The sequence below is a fragment of the Balaenoptera musculus genome, chromosome 12 (assembly GCF_009873245.2).
Source record: "Balaenoptera musculus isolate JJ_BM4_2016_0621 chromosome 12, mBalMus1.pri.v3, whole genome shotgun sequence".
Taxonomy (NCBI): Eukaryota; Metazoa; Chordata; class Mammalia; order Artiodactyla; family Balaenopteridae; genus Balaenoptera; species Balaenoptera musculus.
Window position 1 is genome coordinate 14,496,420 of NC_045796.1, and position 23,244 is coordinate 14,519,663.

General features: G+C 39.0%; 1 protein-coding gene across 12 annotated transcripts in view; it reads left to right on the plus strand.

The window, feature by feature from the left end:
• Positions 1-23,244, plus strand: part of SYNE1 (spectrin repeat containing nuclear envelope protein 1) — a 454,100-nt gene that overhangs the window by 315,533 nt on the left and 115,323 nt on the right. For all 12 annotated transcript variants that reach the window (XM_036871084.1, XM_036871085.1, XM_036871083.1 and 9 more), the window contains 8 exons: positions 5,119-5,275; positions 8,189-8,320; positions 8,521-8,676; positions 9,258-9,467; positions 13,605-13,706; positions 17,950-18,069; positions 19,633-19,833; positions 22,100-22,273. In XM_036871084.1, the coding sequence (XP_036726979.1) occupies positions 5,119-5,275; positions 8,189-8,320; positions 8,521-8,676; positions 9,258-9,467; positions 13,605-13,706; positions 17,950-18,069; positions 19,633-19,833; positions 22,100-22,273 (1,252 nt within the window). The remainder of the gene's footprint in view (positions 1-5,118; positions 5,276-8,188; positions 8,321-8,520; positions 8,677-9,257; positions 9,468-13,604; positions 13,707-17,949; positions 18,070-19,632; positions 19,834-22,099; positions 22,274-23,244) is intronic.

Below are 23,244 nucleotides of genomic sequence, written 5' to 3' on the forward strand. Positions count from 1 at the left end.
ATTCTTTTTTATGGCTGAGTAATATTCCATTGTATATATGTACCACATCTTCTTTATCCATTCATCTGTTGATGGACACTTAGGTTGCTTCCATATCTTGGCTACTGTGAATAATGCTGCCATGAACATTGGGGTGCATGTATCTTTTCAAATTAGAGTTTTTATTTTCTTCAAATATATACCCAGGAGTGGAATTGCTGGATCTTATGGCAGTTTTATTTTTAGTTTTTTGAGGAACCTCCATACTGTTTTCCACAGTGACTGCACCAATTTACATTCCCACCAACAGTGTACAACAGTTCCCTTTTCTTCACATCTTTGCCAACATTTGTTATTTGTGGTCTTTTTGATGATAGCCATTCTGACAGGTGTGAGGTGATACCTAATTGTGGTTTTGATTTACATTTCTCTGATGACAGCTTACCATTCTCTTCTTGTCACTGTTTTCCTGACATTTGAAGAAATGTAAACATCTCACTCAAAATTTTATTTTGAACATCTGCAAAAATTTAATCATTTTGTTTTCACTTTATGATGTTAAATTTACTTGCATTTTGAACATTTCGTTGTGTAGCATGAGTATAGCTAGTAATTATAATGGCTAACTTGCTTGCCCTCTTTCCACTACGCTTAGCATTTCTGTCTATAGAAGATGCTAAGTTCATTTTTAAAATCAAATAAGAAATGCATTATAAAATTAGATTCATGATGTTTCTGACTGAATAATTATATCTAACTGCAAAACATTTTCCCTACCAGAGCTAATCTTCCCCTAATATCATTCTGAAAAATAAATGTACGTGCCTTCTAAGTATCTTGAGTTTTCTTGATGATCTGTTTCTACAGTTTCTGTATATAAAGTCATTGAGCTTTGAGTCCTGGTTTGGAGTAGAGACTGAAAGTCTTTTACACAGGAAAGTAAAGTGTTGAAGAAAAATTAAGGAAAGTGGAGAATTTTCAGGTTGAAGATTCTGGTTTAAAAAGTAGGAAGGAAAATAAACTGAAGAAGAGTGGAAGTGTCCCTGTATTTTGAGGCAGGTCTGGGTTTTATTCCCGTTCTGTATTTGTCACCATGGAAAAGTAACTCAACTCTGAGACCTTGTTTGCTTATCAATAGAATTAGAATAATAATTGACTACCATCATCACAGAAGGGCTGTGCTGTGAACATTGTGGATGTCAACTGAAAGGATATATAGGAGAAGTATCTTTAAAATCTAAAACGTTAGAAAAAAAAAAGTTTCAGCGAAACCTCTGTGTTCATGCAATGCTAACAGTTGAAATTCAGCAGCATCCTTTGACAACCATCATGTGTCAAAGAGCTTTAACTCCATGGCCTCCAATGTTTTCATTTCTGAACGTTTGTTTGGAGGAAATACATGGTATAAAGATGACTTTTGATATTATTTATAATACCAAATAATTAAAAAGACAGAAATGCCCATTAATAAAAAAAAAAAAAAAAGGCCTAAGAAAAATTTTATACCTATATAATCTTAACAAAAAACTATGTAACAATATCAGAAAATGTATATGTGGTCCTAAGTAAAAAATGTGATATAAAATTGAATGTATAGTATATGTATGAGTAAGAACCAGAGTAGATGTGGATGATCAAAAGTAACTTTGGCAAGGGTAGATTTGGAGATTTTTCTTTTCCTTTTTTCTTTTTTTTAAGTTTATTCAGTTTGACATAAAGTTGCTGACGTATAACATGCGTGTTGACTATATATGTATATACATATAAGAAACAGGAAGATATTCAAGGAAAGAAAAACAAAACAAAAAGCAGTAAAAATATTGATACAACTAATAAATATCAATTTAAAAGAATAGGAATGAATACTATTATAACATCTACGGTCAGGAATTCCATTAAAATAACCCTAATACTGTACAAATTGTGTTAAAATATAATGGGGTTTTAAAAGTCCCTGTTGTCCTCAGGCTTAAAAGTGCTGATAAGGCCATAAACATGTGTCTGTATAAATCTAAAACGAGGAACGCTATTTCGACTCTGAGTAGAGACTTGCCTTCACTTTGCATTTTCTTTTCTTTTTCCAGTTCTTCTAAGATGTTTATTCATCCCTCATAGTTTTCTGAATATTTTTGCCAAACTCTGTTTTTACCAAGAACCCATCCACACATTGCCTCCTCATCGTATGTAGAGTCACGAAAAGCAGCCGTAGGAATATTCTGCAACTTTCTTGCCATGATTTTCTTTTCTTTCCTTGGCCTTTAGCTTTGGAAAGGAGCCAAATGAAAGACAAACAGCTATAAATTCCTCGTTCAAATATAAAAATATTTTAAAGAGAAATTTGCAGTGCAGTACTGGCTTTCTGTAGAACATTTACTCCAAATACTTATAAATTCTTTAATTTTTGTACAAAATCTTTAGAAAAATCTCCTTTAAATCTAGTTGATGACAGAGCAGCCATGCCTTTCAAGCCTTTAGGTAAATATACCAAGCAAACAAACAGCCATAAATTAAACAATATCCAGAAGTCAAAAGAAAAATATATGTATATATCTTTAAAAGAACAGAAGAACATTGCTAGGGAAAAACTTTATATATTTAGCCTTCAACATATTAGCTGATTTTCTAAGACTATCAAGTGTGAATTGGTTTATGTCAGAAAATCCCTGTGGGATGGGCATGGTTTGCTTCATGGCCACAAATTTCATAAATAAAGAATAAGTACTATGTGGCGTACGGGAGAATTGATGGAGGAGTCCTTCCAAGATCACTAAGGAAACTCAACTGGAAATTAATTGATATAAATATCAAAGGAAAAGAAGAATATTTTCTATGGGAAACGAAAGGCTGTGTTCTTATTTAAGACTAATTTGCTGGTGGCATTATATATGTGTCAATGCTTAAACATAAGAATACATAGATATTAAATATCCCCGGGAGGTTTTTTTTTTTTCCTTTTTTGGCCACACAGCTTGCGGGATCTTAGTTCCCTGACCAGGGATTGCACCCAAGCCCTTTGCACTGAAAGCGGAGTCCTAACCACTGGACCGCCAGGGAATTCCCAAATATCCCCAGGTTTTATACTAAATTGTTATGCAAACATAAATGAATTAAAAGTGATGCACTGCAGTCCACCACCCCAAAAAACAGCACAATAAAGAACTTTAATTTCAGAAGAATTTTAAAACTTGTTTTTTATTTAAAATGCTTTTTAAAAAGCAGAAAAATCCTTAGGGAATTCCTTGGCAGTCCAGTGGTTAGGACTCTGCACTCTCACTGCCGAGGGCCCAGGTTTGATCCCTGGTCAGGGAACTAAGATCCCACAAGCCGTGGGATGAGGCCAAAGGGAAAAAAAAAAAAAGGCAGAAAAATCCAGAGACTAATATAACAAACAAAATTAGAGGTATCAATTTTATTTTGATATTTTTTCACTCAGCATTACTTTTTTAGATCAATCCACGTTGATACATATAGATCTAGTTTTTTCGTTTTAACTGCTTAACAGTATTTTAACTTGTAACAATAACAACTTACCCATTTTCTTATTGATGGGCCTTTATATTGTTGCCATTTTTTTTGGTTTTTTGCTATTACTAGCATTGTTGAACTTAACCTCTTACATGTCTTTAAGTGTGCAGGTGAGAAAGATTCTCTTATATCCTAGAAGTAGAAGTCCTGCATCATAGCCTTATAGATAATTTTTTAAGGTTTACTTCAACAGACCTACCTAAAGAAACTATATTGTATTCAATACTCATTCTGAAAAGAATTGGCTTTGGGGTAGTATATAGTATTATTCTGCCAATGAACTGGTTATTTTTTTTTCTTCACTTGAGCAAAAGTTTCCATCAAAGTAATAGTAATGGCTATCTAGTACGGTTTTCGGCTGACATGGTTCTAGTTAGGACTTCAAAACCCCTGACAAACTAGGACCTATTGGAACTTGGGTCCCCCAGATTCTTATCATTGCCGTTACCATTATCATTAGGCCCCATTGATTGAGTGGCTGTTTTTTACCAGATAGGGTCATAGGCATTATGCATATCTTCTCTAAATTTAATTCTCATACTTCTGCAAGATAGGTACTATCTTCGTTTTAAAGATGAGAAGGTTGGACTTCCCTGGCGATCCAATGGTTAAGACTCTACGCTTCTAATGCAGGGGGGCGGGGGTTCGATCCCTGGTCGGTGAACTAAGATCCCACATGCCGCACGGCACAGCCAAAAGGATAAAAAATTTAAAAAATAAAGATGAGGAAATTGAGGCTCTGAGAAGTGAAGTGACTACCTCAAAGTCACAAATCTAACGTGCTGGAACAGGGAGCCCAGATCTGTCTCACCCGCAGAGCCATAGTCTCAGATGCTACCTTATGCCTCTCTTTAAGGATGACCCTTCCACATTCTGTACTCCTATTCCCTGTCCTGAAACCTGTCCTGTGGTATTTTCCTTGGACTCAGGGTGAAAACTCTCAGTAGACTAGGCAGCATTTTTAGGGCTTTTGAATTAGTTTGTGGGCTATTTGTCAAAGGATACAAGTCTTTCTTTTTTTTTTTTTAATTTTTTTTTTTTATTATTTTTGGCCGTGTTGGGTCTTCGTTTCTGTGTGAGGCTTTCTCCAGTTGCGGCGAGCGGGGGCCACTCTTCATCGCGGTGCACGGGCCTCTCACTATCGCGGCCTCTCTTGTTGCGGAGCAGAGGCTCCAGACGCTCAGGCTCAGTAGTTGTGGCTCACGGGCCCAGTTGCTCCGCGGCACGTGGGATCTTCCCAGACCAGGGCTCGAACCCGTGTCCCCTGCATTGGCAGGCGGATTCTCAACCACTGCGCCACCAGGGAAGCCCAGGATACAAGTCTTATCGTCTACTTTCTGGTTCTAAAAGTTACAATTATTTTTATCTTTAATGCTGAGCTATTTTCAGTGTATTTTTTTAATTATTGTGCTCATGGTTCAATTATATGAGTAAGAATATACTCGCTTTACTCTTAGTCTCAAGTTTTCTATTTTAATTTATAAAGTATAAGCTAATGACTGAAATAATCTGGTTCCAATTTTAGAAGCCAGATCTAGTACACATAATAAATGACCTAGAACTTATTGCCTTTTTACACACATTGTAAACTTAGATTATTTATTCTTCTAATAGCGAAAAACCTGATGTGTTATCCCAGGAGTTGGGGATGGAAAGGGAGAAGTCACCTGCTGAAGACCAGATGAGAATGAAATGGGAAAACCTCCATCAAGAATTTAGTACCAAGCAGAAACTGCTTCAGAATGTTCTGCAACAGGAGCAAGAGCAAGTGGTATCGAACATTTTGCTTTTACACATTAACTAATATAAAAGATGTACAGCTTATGCTATGGGAATGAATATAACCGTGCAACAACCTGTATTTCATTATCAATTCCAAAATAAGACATAAAACAAATTACTCATCCTACGCTCTTCTTAACAAGCCTGTTTCACATATCCCTTTGTAATTATATATTTATATGTGGAAATTTAGTTGACTTCTAGATACTGTTTTCCTCAGAGAAGATTAATATCTGATGACTCATTAGCGTGAACCATTAAATTTCAAATGGGCCCCCCCATTTTTCCCACAACTTTGAAAATTAAGGATGCAAATTAAGGATATACACATCCAGGCCAAAAAAAAAAGCTACAAATTTGTCAGTAAGTTATCAAGTTATCTTATTTTCTATTGCTACTTCCAGTATTTAATCGTTTCAGAAGATCTTACTGGGAAACACACTGGGACCTCAGTGGGGCTAAAGGGAGGGGAATTCAGGGGTCAGTTATGGTGGTCACTGGCCCATCTGCACGCTGGTTCCCAAGATGGGTGGGTACTTGTGATGTTGGACTTGGTTCCAACAAGCAAGCCAAATCCAGTGGAATTAAATAGAGCAACCGAAGGTTCCAGATAGATGATAGCTATGCGTTCACCCTAAGCAGAAGCCTGAGAACAGCAAAGAGTCCGAGGGATTCACCCCTTAAGAGCTAGTCAGGGAATCCTGTGATGCTCAGCACGGCTGTGGTCCAGCAGGATGCTGGAGACGGAAGCCCAGCCCGGCCCTGGGTCAGCCCTGGTCTGGCCGTCCCACCCCGGTGGTATCATCAGAGCAAGTTCTAAGACCTTCACTGTGGATCTGGGGAAGCTGCTGTTTTCACTGCTCTGCTCCGGACCAGCTTAGGAGCTGGGAGAGGCTGACCCCAGAAGAGAAAGGGTATCGATAATTACAGAGCATCTGAGGAGGGAAAGGCAGGAGCTGAGAAAGCGGGCACTGTAGGGCAGGTACACCTTGCCAGGATCACCTGAAAGGGGGATGTCTAAAGGTCATAGCCTGTCCCCCATCTGCTGAGAGCCGTGCGTAAGTCGTACAGAGCCATTCGTCTCTGTCTCCTTTTACAGCATCTTGTGGCATTCACACTTTCTCGCTCCCTGGCCAGGGCCTTCTTTGCCACTGTCCACAGGAACATCACCAGCTCTGGCCCTGGAGAATAGAAAGCCCTCCCTTTCCAGAGGCGGTTGTCTCAAAATCATACTCCACCCTGGCACACAGGGCCCTTATACCTTTTGCATGGACCTCCTACCTGTGTTTGAATGAACCCTTCTTCACACCCCTGATCAAACATTCCTCAGACTCGTAACTTGAGTTCTTGATTTCTGATGTAGATCTCCTGGACTTCCGAACAGCACCATCCATGTTATAGGATTTCCCTTTGTCTATAAGGGGTATTTACAGTCCTAAATGGTGGACCGCAGCCTTTTCTGAGTATCCTAAGTCAGATAAACCTGGGATATTTCTAGTCGCGCCCCACGCTTACTTACTGTTCTTCATTCGTGAAACGCCCGACCCCTCATTCTGCCTCTTGTCCTTTCCGCCTGAACACTTGCATGAGTCACCCATCCAGCATCGCTGACCTGGACGTCTCCTCCATATCCGCTCTCATCTCGGAGAGCTGCCCTGTCAGCACTTTCTTCTCTTTGGTGTGGAGGGGTGAGAGGAAAGTACAGGAAGAAGTAGTCTGGCTATGAGTTTCCAAAAAGAAAGGGAATGATCTATTAGGACCATATTTTGTGTTCTAGGTGTTCACATAACAATGCTGTGGTGAGGTTGACATTATCTCCCTTCGTAGATCAGTCAGCTAAGGCTTGGAGAGATTAGATAATTTCTCAGGGTCTTGTGACTAAGAAGAGGCAGAACTGAGATGGGGATGCAGGTTTGTTTAACTCCAAAGTCCCTCCTTTTTCATGTTACCTTACTGACAGTTTTGTACCCTGGATGATATACTTAACTAATCTCAAGTGTAAAAACAGGCACTTTTTTTTTTTTTTTTTGCCTCAAGTTCATTAGGTCAAAAGGCATCAGTCTTTCAGAGCAATGTTTCTTTGTTCACTTCCACTGTATTTAGCATCTCTGTGCAGAACACCTGGCCTCAGGATGAGATATGGCTCCTGCTCCTCGGAACCTGTAACCCAACTCAGGAAATACTTTAGACATTTCTGAAAAATTAAGCAGCTGGGGAGGCTCCATTAGCAGGAATTAAAAAGGAAACGAAAGTAAAAAAAAAAAAGTGGAAAGTGGCTAGAAGAGGTGTGGAATTTAAGGCAGTGGATTATAAAGAGATGCTGGGTGGTGAGCAGTGCAACCACAGTGGGGAATGAGCCTGGCATTTTTAGAGGATAATGAGTTAATCAGCCTGAAAAGTAAGGGGAACATGAGGTATTCTAAACAATTACAGGACACTGAGTGAGATCAGAAACATCATTAAAACGTTTGAGTGCTATGCCATATCATAGCCCTTACTGGGGAGACGTTGTGTTTGCCTAAAAGAGTTTAGGGGGGAAGTAAAGGAATCACGAAAGCCAAGGGATCAGTCTAGTTCTGGTATTTCGGCTGAATTATTTCATCATGGGTTGTGCTAAAACCAAGATTAAGTTGAGAGGAAGGCTATGATAAGAATTCAGGCATGTTTTTTCCACTATTTTCTTTTCTCTCTTTCTTTTTTTCTTGGTCCATCAGGGAAACGTTGCCATTGCTGAATCTGGTCATCATGTTTATTGGACATGGTGTGTTGTAAGGTTGTTTTTCTCCAGCAGAGGTTTCCATAAACACAGTTTTTCCAGCATCTGTTTCAGTGTTCATTTCTAAATGAGAACACCTGGATAGAGTACATCTGGTCCTAAATAAACTCTCCTGTCTGCCTGCAGCTTTACAGCAGGCCAAATCGGCTCCTGTCTGGCATGCCACTGTACAAAGGGGACGGACAGGCCCAGGATAAATCCGCAGTGACGTCTTTGCTGGATGGATTGAACCAGGCCTTGGAGGAGGTTTCAGCCCAGGTAGGGTGGTGCGCTTGGTCTGCTTGTGGATCTGGGATCCCAGCGGGTTGCTCCACCCCTGGGCGTGAGCTGTTGAGACCCAGCGCTAGTGATTAGCCCGGAAAGGCAGAGCCACTGGACCCCAGCATCTCATCCTGGTATTTTTCTTTGATTCCTCAAAACACTGTAATTAATCCTTTGTTCCTTCCTTTTTTTCTCAGGGTGGAGGGACAAAGAGGCAGAACACTGACTTGGAGCAGAAGTTATACGATGGGGTCTCGGCTACCTCTACTTGGCTGGATGATGTGGAGGAACGTTTATATGCTGCCACAGCACTTTTACCAGCAGAGGCGGAAACTTGCCTCTTTAACCAAGAGGTAGGTTTGGCAGCCCATGTCTGTGAGGGTATGACATTACACGGCACTTGAAATGCTGACATTGGATAATGAATGTTATGTATAAAGAAGGTCAAGCATAAAACTGTTCTAATAAGGGACAAATGAGGTGTATTTCCAAGCAGCATAATGCAGAAAAGAATTGCCTAAATATAAAAAGCTGTCAAAGGTATTTATGTTTTGTATTTTTATTCTTTGTCTTGTGTATGTAGGAGGTGGAAAAAACTGAGAACTCTGTAGGAACCCTGTTGTATATTGCAAGCTTCCACATATGAAACACAGACTAAAAATAATAATTATGAATTTCTAAATGGCACTTTAGAAAGCTCATCTTTTCACCAAATATTATATATTAGTATTAGCAAATGATGTAAAGTTTCTGAGGAAAATAACAGTAACTTGCCTAATATTTATAGAAGTGTAAGAAATGATCCAACTTGCCTTAGATGTAATTATCACTGAGCAGCATGAGAGATATAGTGGACTTCCTATGAGGAAATGACTCGATTTGTATATGAATTCATGGATCTAAACATTGAAATGCACTTTCTTATCAACCCCAGACTCTTGCCAAAGATATTAAGGAAATGTCTGAAGAAATGGATAAGAACAAGAACTTGTTTTCCCAAGCCTTTCCAGAGAATGGTGATAACCGAGATGTTATTGAAGACACTTTGGGTTGTCTTTTGGGCAGGTTATCTTTGCTAGACTCAGTAGTAAATCAACGATGTCATCAGATGAAGGAAAGACTTCAGCAAATACTAAATTTCCAGGTAAGACATTATCGAGATGTTTCACCATCTTCCTGCTACCTTCAACAATAAACAGGATCTTATTGAGGTATGATATAGACCTACCTTTTTTTTCAAAGGTACGAAGAGCAAGAACATTACAGAAAAACAAGGGGGTTGAACTCAAGGAATAGAAAACAAAGTTTTATGCGCCTAGAAGTGGAAGGTTGAGAAAATCAGCCAACCAAACTTAGGGCTGAATAGAACTTTAAATTCAACCAGTGAAGCTCATATATATGGCATATTGTAATGATAATTTCCAGTTGATAAAACTGGAGTTTAAAACATTAGACCAAAGAAACATGCAAGAAGTAATAAAAAGCTTCCTTTGGGAATACTTACATTCTAATTGAATTTTATTTGTAGCAAACACAGAAGATTTATAAAACAGATTCATGTAATACATGTAATTAGGGCCAAGGGGTTGATGTAAAATTTTGATTTCCAAAAAAATACTGTAAAGTGTCAAATAAACGTACCACTAGCCAGGAAATGTGGAATTTTCTAGATATTCGTCTAGAGGGACAGATTATCATTGCCTTCCAGTAGTTTACATTCTTAAAACTATAAACTAAAATTATCACAAACATTTGTGTATCATTTCTCTATTCACAAGAAATCTTCACATGTATTATTGACATAATAATAATATTATGATTTTATCACCTACTGCTGTATAACCTTAGCTGCTTCTCTGACCTAAGTATCCTCAACTATTAAATCATGCCCACAGTAACTACCTTTTAGGGCTTTGTGAGGATAAAATGAGTTAAAATGTTTAAAATACTTTAAACAGTGTCTGAAACATAGTAAGCACTCAGCAAGTTTTGTTACTGTTGCTGCAGTTAATAGTAGTATTTATAATAATAGATATAGAATCTAAAACCAATGGAAAAGTTAAATTATTTCTCCAAGTTTATTTAACCATCGAGAACTAGAGCCAGGATTTGACTCAAAGAATGTTTGTATATTTTATATTGTTAGGATGATGGCGAGGGAGTTGGAGAAAAGTAGACCTAGTCAAGATATATTTGGAAGGCAGAATCAATAGGGGAGCATCTGTTTGGATCTGGGCAACAAGAGAAAGGGGCACTGCTGAGGAACTCCAGGGACTCTGACGTGAGCATCTGGGGGGCATTGGCTGACAGAAAAGACAGATGGGAGCAGTGCCATGGACCAAGGGGCAAGACTGGGTCGCTAGCAGTATCACTGGCTAGGCAAGGATATCGGGTAGAATTAAAATACTCTGGTGAATAGTCACAAGTCTGTGGCTTAGAAGAATGACCTGCATTGGATATTTGCATTTGTATCTGTTGTGCTGTGTAGTACACAGAGAGGAAAGAGCATTTCCCTTTCAGTTAGAAAACCTGGGGTTGATTATTTGGGTATTTTGTCTTGAATGCAAGATCTGATTGCATGTACATCTGTACATACTATGTCTAAAATCAGCTAAACTGTTGTGCAACTTATGGAAACTTGTTTCATTACTCTAAAATTCCTCTTGCATAAAATAACACACTGAGTTTTAATAGCATTCTAGTCAATTGGCCATGAATTGAGGTGGATTAAAAGTGCAAATGGGTGTATCACTAGGAGGCATGTTTCCCTTTTTCAAATTGCGTTCTCTATGCTAGTGTCTTTGGTACTTTTAAATTGTTATTGGTAATCATAGCCAGTCAGAGTAAAAACTGAACTAAACATGAATACTCTGGAACTTATTTTGGGTAGAGGATCAAGAGAAGAACAAGTAATCTTGAAATTCTCTTTCAATCATGTTCTCTATTTTTCTTCTGCCAACAAGTTTCTACTTGTTGGTGGCCAACTCACAAACAAAAACTGACATTTCAAAATGTCTGTGCTCCAATTTAATTGAGAGAAGGAGTTCCGATGTTAATATAATTAAAAGTCAAGTCACAAACCATTTTATTTTACTTTGCACTGAGCGCCTGGTATACTATCAGTGCTCAGTGCTTATTGGAATGGTAGCCTTCATTTTCCAGTTAACTTTTGAGTATTAACTTTTGCCAGACGCTAACGTTATCCTATACCCAACAGACAATCTGGAAAATGGGTAGATGTTATGTAGAAGTATGTTATCTACATGGAATCACAAGTTAATTATCACCTATTCTGTATTTTTAAAACTTTTATTCATAGACTTAAACCCAAATAAATTTCCTAGACATTTTTATAGTTGAATATTTTAAGTTATTTAAAAAGTAAAAAATGAAAGAATTTCTTATTGAATGAGCAAGGCAACACAAATGATTTTAGAACTTGAAACTTCCTGTTTCTCAAACAGCTAGAAGCCCACCTCTTTATGCCCTACAAGTAATTCCAGTAACTGTAAGAAAAAAGTTGTGATGTCTGTTATGTGAGTAGTATGTAGATACCTTAAATACCCTGCTGTATCACAAGTGTGGTATTAAGAAATGGTTAAAGCCTTTGGATTTTCATTCTTAAGAAAATATCAACATCCATATGGTTATAAGCACCTCTTAAAGTCTTTTATTTAGTAATTTTTAAATCAGTCATATTCTCTGCTTTACTTTCTCCTTGGCTAGTCTCTTCTAGTAATTAGTGCAGCTTCTAGAAATGTGAACTCTGGTCTCTATTACCTGGAGTAGAATATGATTAATATAGAAAATGTGCTATTAAAAATGTAAAGATGATATACAGGAAATACATACACCCTCTTCATTTCTAACCCATGTTATTTATACTTATCTACTCATTTAGATTAACGGAACTAATGTTTTTCTAAATACATGTGGGTAATAAGGACTTTATTTCTTTTGAATCTGTTCAAATGAATGGGAACATCTTTTCTTATGCATATAAACAGATAAATGTATCATGGTTCTAATGGCCCACGTGGCCTTACCCTGAACACAGCTGAATGACACAAGCATTATCATAACTCATAAGCAGAACCCTTGTTTCTGGCATCGTTTTTCCAGTGCTGTTCTTATCATTTCTCATTTAGTCTGCAACTAGGCTTGCAGATTGGTTTGGGTTTTGGTTAGTGATAGTTATTGCCTCTTAGGAGCGTATGCTTTTCTCTAAATCTCATGTTCAGTTCTATTTCTTCTTTTCTTTTTAAACTGCATAATTCACCTACTATTTTGCTTTAGCCTTGTATTTTGTGTTATAATGCTGCCATATATCCTTAAAGACTTTTTTTCTTCTTCGGTGTGATTATCCTTCTACTCATGAGACAGTCAGAGTTTTTGCATCTTGGTACCATACACACATGCGATCAGCTCCCGCTGAAGAGAACGTGATAAGTCAGTCTTCAGCCTATGATGAGCAACCAGCCCATCGTAGAAGTTTCTAACTAATAAGAAATAGAGCTTACCTGTTGATATTTCAGGAGAAAAATTAAAAATGTTATACTTCAAGTTTTGTTCCAGTTCATTATTCCTTTTAGAATTGAGTATCAAAATTCTGATAGTTATCTCCTTTCTGTACAAAGTTAACTCAATATAAGTATATTTGGACATTTATATGAGTAATGTTTATGAATAGGCTGAGCTAAGATCTTTTTGTGTTGTCTTTTCATATGTCTTTGGTCATTGTGAATAATGCTTATCTTCTAAACTTCTGGATGGCTTTTTATAAGCTTGTGCAAATTCTTTGAAAATAGGAGAAAGAAGGAAGTGAGGGAGAGAGGGAAGGAGAGGAGAGAGGAAAAAAAGGATCATAATTACTCTTAAGAATAATATTTTTCCCCCAAACACAACAACACCTGCAGGTTGTTTTACTAGCTAGAAGTCCTTAGTGTAATATTTCTGCTGCAATGTTTAAATGTGCTCATTTATTACAGAAATAACAAGAACATTCGGGTGACCAATATTGCTTTTTATCTGTGTACTTCGTCTCCATCTGTGTTGTGTTGGAAATGCTTTGTATAACAAATTCTAGCACTTGTGTAAATTTTTTAGCACTTGTATAAATTGTTACCAGTTCCTTTTACTTTCCCATAAGATAATATTGTTTCTTCTGGAAACAATTAAATTCCTACCCCTGTATATTATTTCTAAGAATGTGTGTTATATTTACAACCATTTTGAATTTCCTGTTACACATGTTAAGCTTTCCTGTTGTTTCCCTCCTTAGAATGATCTGAAGGTGCTGTTTACATCCCTGGCTGACCACAAATACATCATTCTGCAGAAACTGGCAAATGTGTTTGAACAGCCTGTGGCAGAGCAAATAGAGGTATTTACAGCTGCCTTTTTCCATAAGAGCAAGTGCAATGAGTAGAACTGATTTACTATGAAATTCCAAATATTCTATGGAATATTATTGGCTACTGTAGCATTTTTGTTTGTCATCTATTTTGTTTTTAAGTACCAGGTTTACATCAGATTACATTGACTCTGTCACTTACTTCTGTGTGTAACCAGGAAATGTGAGAGAGGAAAAGGTGTTAGTGACAGATGCTGACCTGAAGGTGTTTGCCACCTAACAATGAGATTAGACATGAACCTCAATGACACTGGACAGGGAGTCAGACCGTCCTGGTAGCATTACACATGAAGCACTATGGACGTTTAGAAGATGGGAGATTACCTTCAGCAGCGGTAGGATTAGGGAAAAATTTTGTAAAGAGAAATTCGAACTGGACTTAGAAGTTTGGACACAAAGAGACTGGGAAGAAAGGTATTCTAGTAAAGAGGACAGCAAGAACAAAGGCATAAATGTTAGACCATTCAGGGCACTTTGGGAGAAAAGCAAGTAATCCTGTTTGGCTGAACTTAACAATGAGCAAAGGTGATTGAGGGGAAGTAGGGTTCAAAGAGAAAATTTGAAGCAACTTATAGAGCCTATTCAATGTCAGAGAATTTGGACTTTGTTCTACAAACGAGTGGTCAACTTTATTGCTTGCGCACTTCATTGGTTAAAACAATAAGCACACACCACAAATATATGTGTATTTACTTATTTATAAATTATAAGTAGGTACTGTGTTATAAAGCATACACACAAATGAAAATTAAAAATGCATGTGGTTGTATATAAAGGAAAGACATAGTGTTTCATTCTCATCGATCATCTTATACACTTTTGGGTACTTATACTCACCTTGGAGACCACTGGCAGTGGAAAGTCACTAGGGATGTTTGAGGGTGAGGATAAGTGTCAGTGCCAGCTCCTGCATCTGCTGCTTGACATGACAGCTCACAGGGTCAGGAAGCAGGGTATCCATCCTGAGGCTTCACATAACTGCACTGAGGAGAAGGAATGAGAATTCAAACTATCGTACTGGCAGTGGAAACAGGGAGGAGGGAGGAAATGGGAAGGATGTTACACACAACATCCCATTTCATAAACTAAGTAATTATGGAAATGTGTGCTTTAATAGAATTGCATACCCTAATTTCAGTAGACCTCTAATGGTTCTATGGGTAGGCCATAGGGAATCACCTGAAATAGAAACCACCTCAAAGACTTCTCTATAGAAGGAGATATCTAGATCTCTCTCCCTCTCTGACCATCCGAAACAGTTTGCAAATTTATATGTGAATATGTATCTTTCTGGACCCTAATTTCATCTGTTTTTTAACAGAGATCCCTCATTTTTCCCAAATTGAAAATCATTCTTCCGTGTCATAGCTTCTACTTGAAAGGACCCTTTTTTATTTTTATTTTTTATTTTTGTTTTATAATGTACCCAATCCCAAACAGAATTTGAGCAGCCATAAGAGTGCTTTGCCTTGAATTTCTAATGTGAAATTTAGGATATGTATGATCACAAGTAACACTTTTACTGACTATTGACCAATATAACCAATGTAAATTCCAGAGATAAAAATAAATTACTCATTATTTCGTTGAATAAATGGAAAGCAACTAAAAAAGTGCTAATTCCATCCCTACCCTCCTTGGGTTAAAGAGGTAACAGTAGCAGAAGCATGGGGATATATTCATCTTTTGAGTCATGTCATTCTGACCTAGAACAGACCTGTTGCCCCACAAGCCTGTTGCACAGCTGTCTTCTTCAATCTCCCTTTACTACCATTCTGAGAATTTCCTTCACTTCTCCCTTCTGCTGGGTCTTCTGTTTCCTGAGTTTCAAGTCTTTCTCTGTATTGCTTCCTTGTTTTCTTAGTGCACATCCTTACTAAGAAAGGATGCATGCTAGATATATTTTTCAATATTTTGCATGTCTGAAAATGTTCTAGTCATATGCTCAGATACTACTCATACTGATAGCTTGGCTCTTTATAGAATTCTTGGTCAGTTCTTTATAGAGTTTTGAGGCTTTTCCTCCATTGTTTTCTAGCTTCCAGTGTTGGCTTGAGGAATTGAAAATTGTCCTAATTCCCAAAGGTCTCAGTGTTCTGAAATTTCACAGTGACATGCCTTGGGGATAGTCTGTTTCATCCACTGGGCTGGGAGCTCAATGGGCTCTTTTGATCTGGCAGCTCTCATCTTCCTATTCTGGAACATTTTCTAAGAGTTATTTAAATATTTTTCATCCCTCTATTTTATCTGTCTCCCTTTCTGAAACTCCTTTTAGGCAGATGTTGGATGTTCTGGTCCAGTCCTCTAACTTTCTTATCAAGGGACATTTCTCTCTTTGTCTTTTTGCTCTGCTTTCTGGAGACTTCCTCAGTTTCAACTCTAAACTTTTCTATTGACTCCTACATTTCTGCTCTCATGCATTTAATCTTCTCAGAGCTCTTTTTGGTTCTGCAAATGATCCATTTTTTGGTAGTATCCTGTTCTTTTTTAAATAGATGCATTGCCTTTTATAATCTCTCTGGTATATTAGTGATTTTGGGGTTGAAAGGATTTTGGGGGGACTTTGGGGGAGTTTTTTATTTGTTGGTTTTTCCTGTATAATCTATTTCCCTCCAGGTTGCTTTTAATTTGTTTGCTTATTTTGGTTTCTATCTTTCATGTTAGAGGCTTTTCTCAGATATATGGAAATGCTTTGTTGTCTATTCACATTTAGGATGAGAGACTGAATGGGAACTTCATGAATGGATGGGGCTTGACAATTTTGAGATTTATTGAAGGATGATCTGTGTGGGCTATTGGAGAATCCTTGTGTCAAATTTTTTAGGTCTTTTCTTTTGGTCTTTTCATATTCTCCCGCCCACCCCCTTCTGTCTGGAGAGTAGAAACAAGGCTTCAGCACTCTAGGAGACGTAGGGGCTCCACATTCAGCATTCAGTGGGTGTTGTCACTTTATCCCCTTGTTTTCAGTCAAGGACTCAAGCCCACAACTGTGCCTGGTGCCCCTCAGTCCAGAGACATCCGTTTTACCTTCTCCAGAAAATGAACTATCAGTCTTTCACCAAGGAAGGGAAGAGCCAGTGTGGAATGAGGAAGGGGATCTGGGAATCGAGGTGCTCTTTAAGCAGCTTTCCACCAACCCTCCTTATTTAGCACCCGCCCCATGTTGCCCAGGGTTCCAGAGACTCCTGTTGCTTTAATTTGGTGATAAAGAAACCCTGCTAGCTTAGGATTCAGCTTTCTCAGATTTCCTAAGTCAATTCCCATGTATCCTTCTGATTTTCAGCTTGCAAAATTTTGTTGTTATTACCCTCTTTCCTGTTTCCTTGCCCTTGTAGATTTATGAAGGAAAAACACACCAGAAAACAAGCAAACAAAATATTGGCAGTGGTTGTAGTGGGGACTCAGGAAAGAGAAAATAAGACACGTGTGTTTCATCTGCCATTTGGAGTCCATGTTCTTTTCATCCTTCAAGGGCAGCTGAGGTTGCTTTTCTTCCAAAAGCCTTCCTCGACTGCTCCAGGATTCACTGGTGTCTCCCTGCTCCAAAGTCCTCTAACAGGGATGAGCTGCAGCAAGCTTAGTACATAACCGCATTCAACCTTGTTTCCTTTTCTTCTGTTTACTCAGGCTTCCTAAGCAGACTGGAAGCTCCCTGAAGGCCAGGTTGATGTCTTGTCCTGCTTCTGTAGACCTCACCCTGGGAAGACAAGGCTCAGCGCTAGCTGTCACTTTCATACTTGATTGCTTGCCCTCCCATTTCACAACGGAGTAAGCTCTCCCTGACCATGCTGTAACATAGTTTCCTCTTTCCTCACTGCATCTCTCGTCAAAGATGCTCAAAACTGCATTTCAGAAAACCAGAACACGATCCCCTAGAACATCTTAGGCGAATACCTTTTTCTAAAGACGTCCTAAAATCATGCTTCTTTTTCAGGGTGCTATTCACCGTTTCCCTTATTTGTTCAAGGAAGCCATTGTTCTCCCAACCCTCCATGCTAAGCCCTTCCAACCTCCTTACCTTTAAAATATCTGATCTGTAGCATAATAAAGGGCCTTCTTCACTTTTCTGTTTAATAGAGGACCATCATTTTTATGTTGCATGGAAAATGTTTTAGGTGGAGAAGAGAGGAACAAATAAGGAGACACGATAATCATACTTTGCATGGCAAATTGTTTACGGGAGTTTTAATAAAATGTCATAAATCTTATACAGGCAATACAGCAAGCTGAAGATGGGCTAAAGGAATTGGATGCGGGAATCACTGAGTTGAAAAGGCGTGGTGATAAGCTGCAGGTTGAGCAGCCTTGGGTGCAAGAACTCTCCAAACTCCAGGTACAGTTTTCTACCAGTGGCATTCAGCTTCAATGGTACATCCTAACTGGAAGTCAAGAAAAAATTATTTTCTCAATTTTTTCAGGCTTTCTCTATAAAATTCATGTCATTTAGGCCCAATTTTTCTTCCAAGTAACTCTTAGAACATTTTCTGAAACTTTTATCATATTTAGTACAATAAAATAATTCGACATATTTTGAGATTTACTGCAGGGCAGTCTGTGTGCATTTGTTGGAGGACCCTTGTGTCAAATTTTTTAACTCTTTTCTTGTATTTTCTTGTATTCTCATGCTTCGAAGATTTTTTTGACATTATTTTTATTCCAATGGCTAAGCATTATAGCATAGTTTAGTTGTGGCATATTATTTTCTACTGTAGAAAATGTAATAACTGGCAATCCTACCTAGAAAAGTTAAAAAAAGGCTATCTACCCTGTATTGTACTACACCCAAAAACATTTTAAGGAAAAAATACTTAAGCTAATACTTTTAGAAAGTGTATTTTCTCAAGTTCAAAATTATAGTTTATATTTCATACATGTTTGAGTGGAAAAGAGACATTGTTTCAATTCCAGAACAACAACAAAAAATTAAAGGTGGCTGAAATCCAAACAGACTTCCTGGCATCTTTCAGGCATAGAGAATTAACACTTTGGATTAGTGTTTTTCTAAATCTGGCACTTAGGCAAGAATCTGATCTCAGGTTGGTAGGAAGATACTGGGATAGTAAACCAGCAAAGTGTAGCATCTGAAAGGCAACACAGTTAAGTTGTATTAAGAAAAACTATGCGCGTGTGTCAGGTTTTCTCTGCACACACGCCTTATTACAGAACCATTGAAGGATTAATAGTATGAGTCCAATACAGGGTCACAAGTTCTTACTTTTGAGAAAATAAAATACCTCTTATTTTAAAAAGAACATTTTTATTTCAACTATCTCATTCCATTATCTAACATTTCATCATGTGATGAGCCCATGGCCCCGACTCTGTCCTTTTTAGACAGTTTTCCGACGTACTTAAATGTCAGGTGTAAGAGTCAAGCGTCATAGCTGTAAATAGGCATTAAAGTTGAACTTTTCCAGATTGAGGCATTTTGGCCTGCTAAACCTTAATATGATACATTAATCAGGTCCATATGGCTCAAATAAATTTTGTATTTGGTGTATCATCGTCCGCTAAAATGTCTTTCCAGCTTAAATAGTTATTTATTTACCCCACCACATTTGGCAAAAACATTGCCTTTTTAAGTTTTAAAGTCTTTCTGCTCACATTAAACTCCTCTGTTTCTGTAGCTCTTTATTTAAGGAATAGTCCCAAATCTGATTATTACTTAGCAGAACAAATGTTGAAGATGCTCTCTTCAGTTACTCTAAAATTAGAAAATTTGAGAGCATGACAAAAATTTAAACTACATTTCCTACGACATTTCCTTCAGCCACAAGAACAATTTGTCAGCATTTTAACCCCACGGAAGCTATTGACATCCTGTGAGCACAGGTGTTAAACGTACCTCATGAAGTGGTAGGTTTGAATTGAGCGTGAGTATCTGTCTGTTTCTTAGGACATGTACGATGAGCTGATGATGGCCATTGGCTCCCGGCGGGGCAGTCTGAACCAGAATCTTGCACTCAAGAGTCAGTACGAAAGGGCCCTGCAAGATCTGGCTGACCTGCTGGAGACCGGACGCGAAAAGATGGCAGGAGACCAGAAAATTATCGTGTCTTCCAAAGAAGAAATCCAACAACTACTTGACAAACATAAGGTAAAAAACAAAAAACAGAGAGAAAGAAAATGTAGTTTTGGAAGCACATTCTCACTCATTGACATGTATTTAGTAAAACCTAACATTATCAATCATTTATGAGTTTCCACTCATATAAATTGCTCTTTAAAATGGTCAACAAATGTATATTCAAGCCCACTGGCACTCAATAGCACAGAAAAATGAGAGAGTATATATTCCTATAATTTTGGAAGTTAACAAAGAATACCAGCCATACCAGTACTTTTAATGATCAATATCAGCCAGGCTTTCTCCTTCGTAGACTGCAGTGGACAGGAAACCCAGGGGCTCTCTTCAAAGGAGCCCAGCTTCGTTCTTAACTCTGCCCTTTTCCTTTGCATCCCTCATGCCCATGTGTTCATCTGGTCCTAGGTGTTCTCTCTGCTTTCCCTTGTCCTGGCCGAGAACTCCCCACTCTGCTCTGGGAATGCAGAGCTGCCCACTCAGCTCTGGATGGGCTTTATGTCTGTCACATGCATCACTTGGCTCTTCTGGTCCTTAAGTACATGCTCCTCTGGTTACCGTGGGCCTCAGGAGTTTCCTCCTGGGGACGGCAAGTGCTTTTGCTATATAACCAAACTTGGGAGGCCTGAGAGTGTTCCATCAGTGTGTACCGTAACCAAGTTCAGGTTACACACTGCTCCTTTGTGAAGGAATGCCTGTTTAATGCACAGACACACACACAGATTGCATTATTAGTAATATTACAAAAATAACAGTTTTGCCAGTTCAGAGACTCAAGCTCCCAGATAGTGGAAATTTCTTATGAGGAAACTTTAAAAATTCCCTAAGATTACAGATGATTAACATTCTACCATTACATAGCTCTTTGGTGGCTTATAAAGGTAGATTTGGGGGGGTGGTGCTTGGAGAATTGTACTTGTTGCTATTTTTCCCAGAGGTTCTTGTCCAAAACTTTGTGATTTATTAAAGCCTTATCATTTGGCTTTGAAAACATTGCTTTAAAGTTCACAGCTGGTTTTTCTCAAATCTTTGACCATAGCAATAAAATATCATCCTGAGTTATTCCAGAGGGGAAACTGGGATCAATGAGTATAAATAACAGAGAAATAAAGCTCAATAGATGAAGAACTCTAAAAGGAGTAGGCTGCCATTGAACAGACCCCCTCCTGGCCATGAGAAGTCCATCCAAGGCTGTCAGGGGGAGACGGGGTTGTAATAGGAATATCAGCTTTCTGTGAATGTTGGGCTAAATGACTTCCAAGTTCTCTTCCAGCTTTAAGATTCTATGATATAATAATTGTTAGTTAAAAATAATGGTTCTAGCTCCTCCTGACCAGACCATTTTCTGAGGGAGAGCTCTGTGTGACCTTGGGCATGTTGCATTAGACTGAGTAGCGCAGAGTCTGTAAAATGGGAAATAAAGCTACCTATCTTATGGGGTTGTTATGGGGGTTCAATGAGTTAGTTGCTGAAGTGTTTATAGGGCACCTGGCATGTAGTACACACTCAGTGTTAGCTGATGTAACGATTCCTGGTCCTTTAGTTTCATCCGTGGTGCTGGGAACAGGAAATGGGATAACCTCCCCATCTTCTGGGGATTTTTATGTATAGAAAGTAATATTTTAAAACACATTTGTAGGGTTGTGCAAGGCCTGCAGTTCTGCTGTGTGTAGGTATGTTACGAGGGAAATTTAAAAATATTAATGCCAATTGGTGTGTGTCCAGCTGTGCTTGGCCATGAGCATTAAGTACAAAAGAGTAGAGCTCAAGCCCAGCCCTGGAGGAAGAAAAATTATGAATGTGTCAAGTGAGGACATTGCAGGAAGTAGAGTGCAGGCAGAGGCTGAAGATGGGGAGCGGGCGCTCATGTGTCCCAGGGACAAAGGAGGCCAGTATCTGTGGTGGAGGAAGCAGGTGTCCACCCAGATGGTACCTGGATGAGGAGTGGAGAGGGCGGACGAGTGTTTCAGCAGCTGTTCGCTTCTGAAGGGCTCTGTTTTGGGGACAGAGTATCTGCAGCACAGCACAGTGTAGGTGCTTTGAGTCGGGGGGGGGGGGGCCAGGAGAGGCCAGTTAGGAGGCTGGACCCCCATCCCAACCCCCCCCCGACCCCCGTCTCTGCAGGAAGCGGTGAGTGCCTGGGTAAGTGGAGGCCAGCAGGGAAGGACCAGTATCACCCATATATTAGCCAAGTTCCATCAGCTTCCAGGTTTGAAGCAATTTTTATTGTAAGGTAGTAAATGAATGAGTTGCTGACCTCTTTCTATCTGAAAAATTGCAGGAATACTTTCAGGGCCTGGAATCTCATATGATCTTGACTGAAACACTCTTCAGGAAGGTTATTAGCTTTGCGGTCCTATGGGAAACTCAGTTCCACACAGACCTGATGGCGCAGGCTTCGGCTGTGCTCAAGGGGGCTCACAAGAGGGGTGTGGAGTTGGAGTACATTCTCGAGGTGAGCCCCTGGTGCTGCCCTTCCCCTACAGCACACCCCCTACTGCACAGTAGACCCTTCAGGCAAGACATCTTCGTTCCTGCGATTTGCCTCCTCTGACCTCGGCGGTGTCTCAGACTCAGCATCGTGTGTCGCCTGTGCCCCTGGTGTTCCCTATCCACATTTAGGTAAAGGCTGTGCCTTACCGTGAGTTCAGCTAGATGAATACCAGTTTCAGACTGGGCATGACGATATTTGGGGTCTCGATAGTCAGACTGAAAAACTGCTGACTTTTGCTATACATGATTGAAAAAGACTTCACATGATTAAAAAAAGATTTTCCGATTTTAAATAGAATAAAAATCATAATTTTCTTTTAGTTTTTTTGGCCGCGCTGTGCAGCTTGTGGGATCTTAGTTCCCCGACCAGGGATTGAACCCGTGCCCCCTTCAGTGGAAACACAGAGTCCTAACCACTGGTCTGCCAGGGAATTCCCTAAAAATTATAATTTTAGAATAAGTGATTTGGGATTTCTCCTTAGTAGAATGTCTATACTATATATTCATATTTCTTAAACGTCTGTGTGGGGTTTTTTAATTTACAAATGTAATGTATTTAGTTCACTTACTTTGGAAAGTAAACACACCCATCCCTTTCACTTAAGTCATTCGTTCATCATCACTGCGGTAAAGGATGAAACTGTGAATATCAGCTGCCTGCTGTGTTCCAGATGTGCTGCATACGTTATTCTATTTAATCCTCACAATGGACAAGATATTATTATCCCCATTTTTTTTAATGTTGAAAATGAGGGAGGTCAGAGAAACGTAGTAACTTGCCCCGTCATACAGCTAGTTAGCTGCAGAAGTGAAAGCCCGTTCACAGTGCTTTTCAAGGTCACCATCTGATGACTTGCTTCAAAGCTATCTTTCGCTTCCCAAAGCAAACCCCCAATGCAGGCATCTCCGACTTGTCTTTAAAGAGACTGTCAG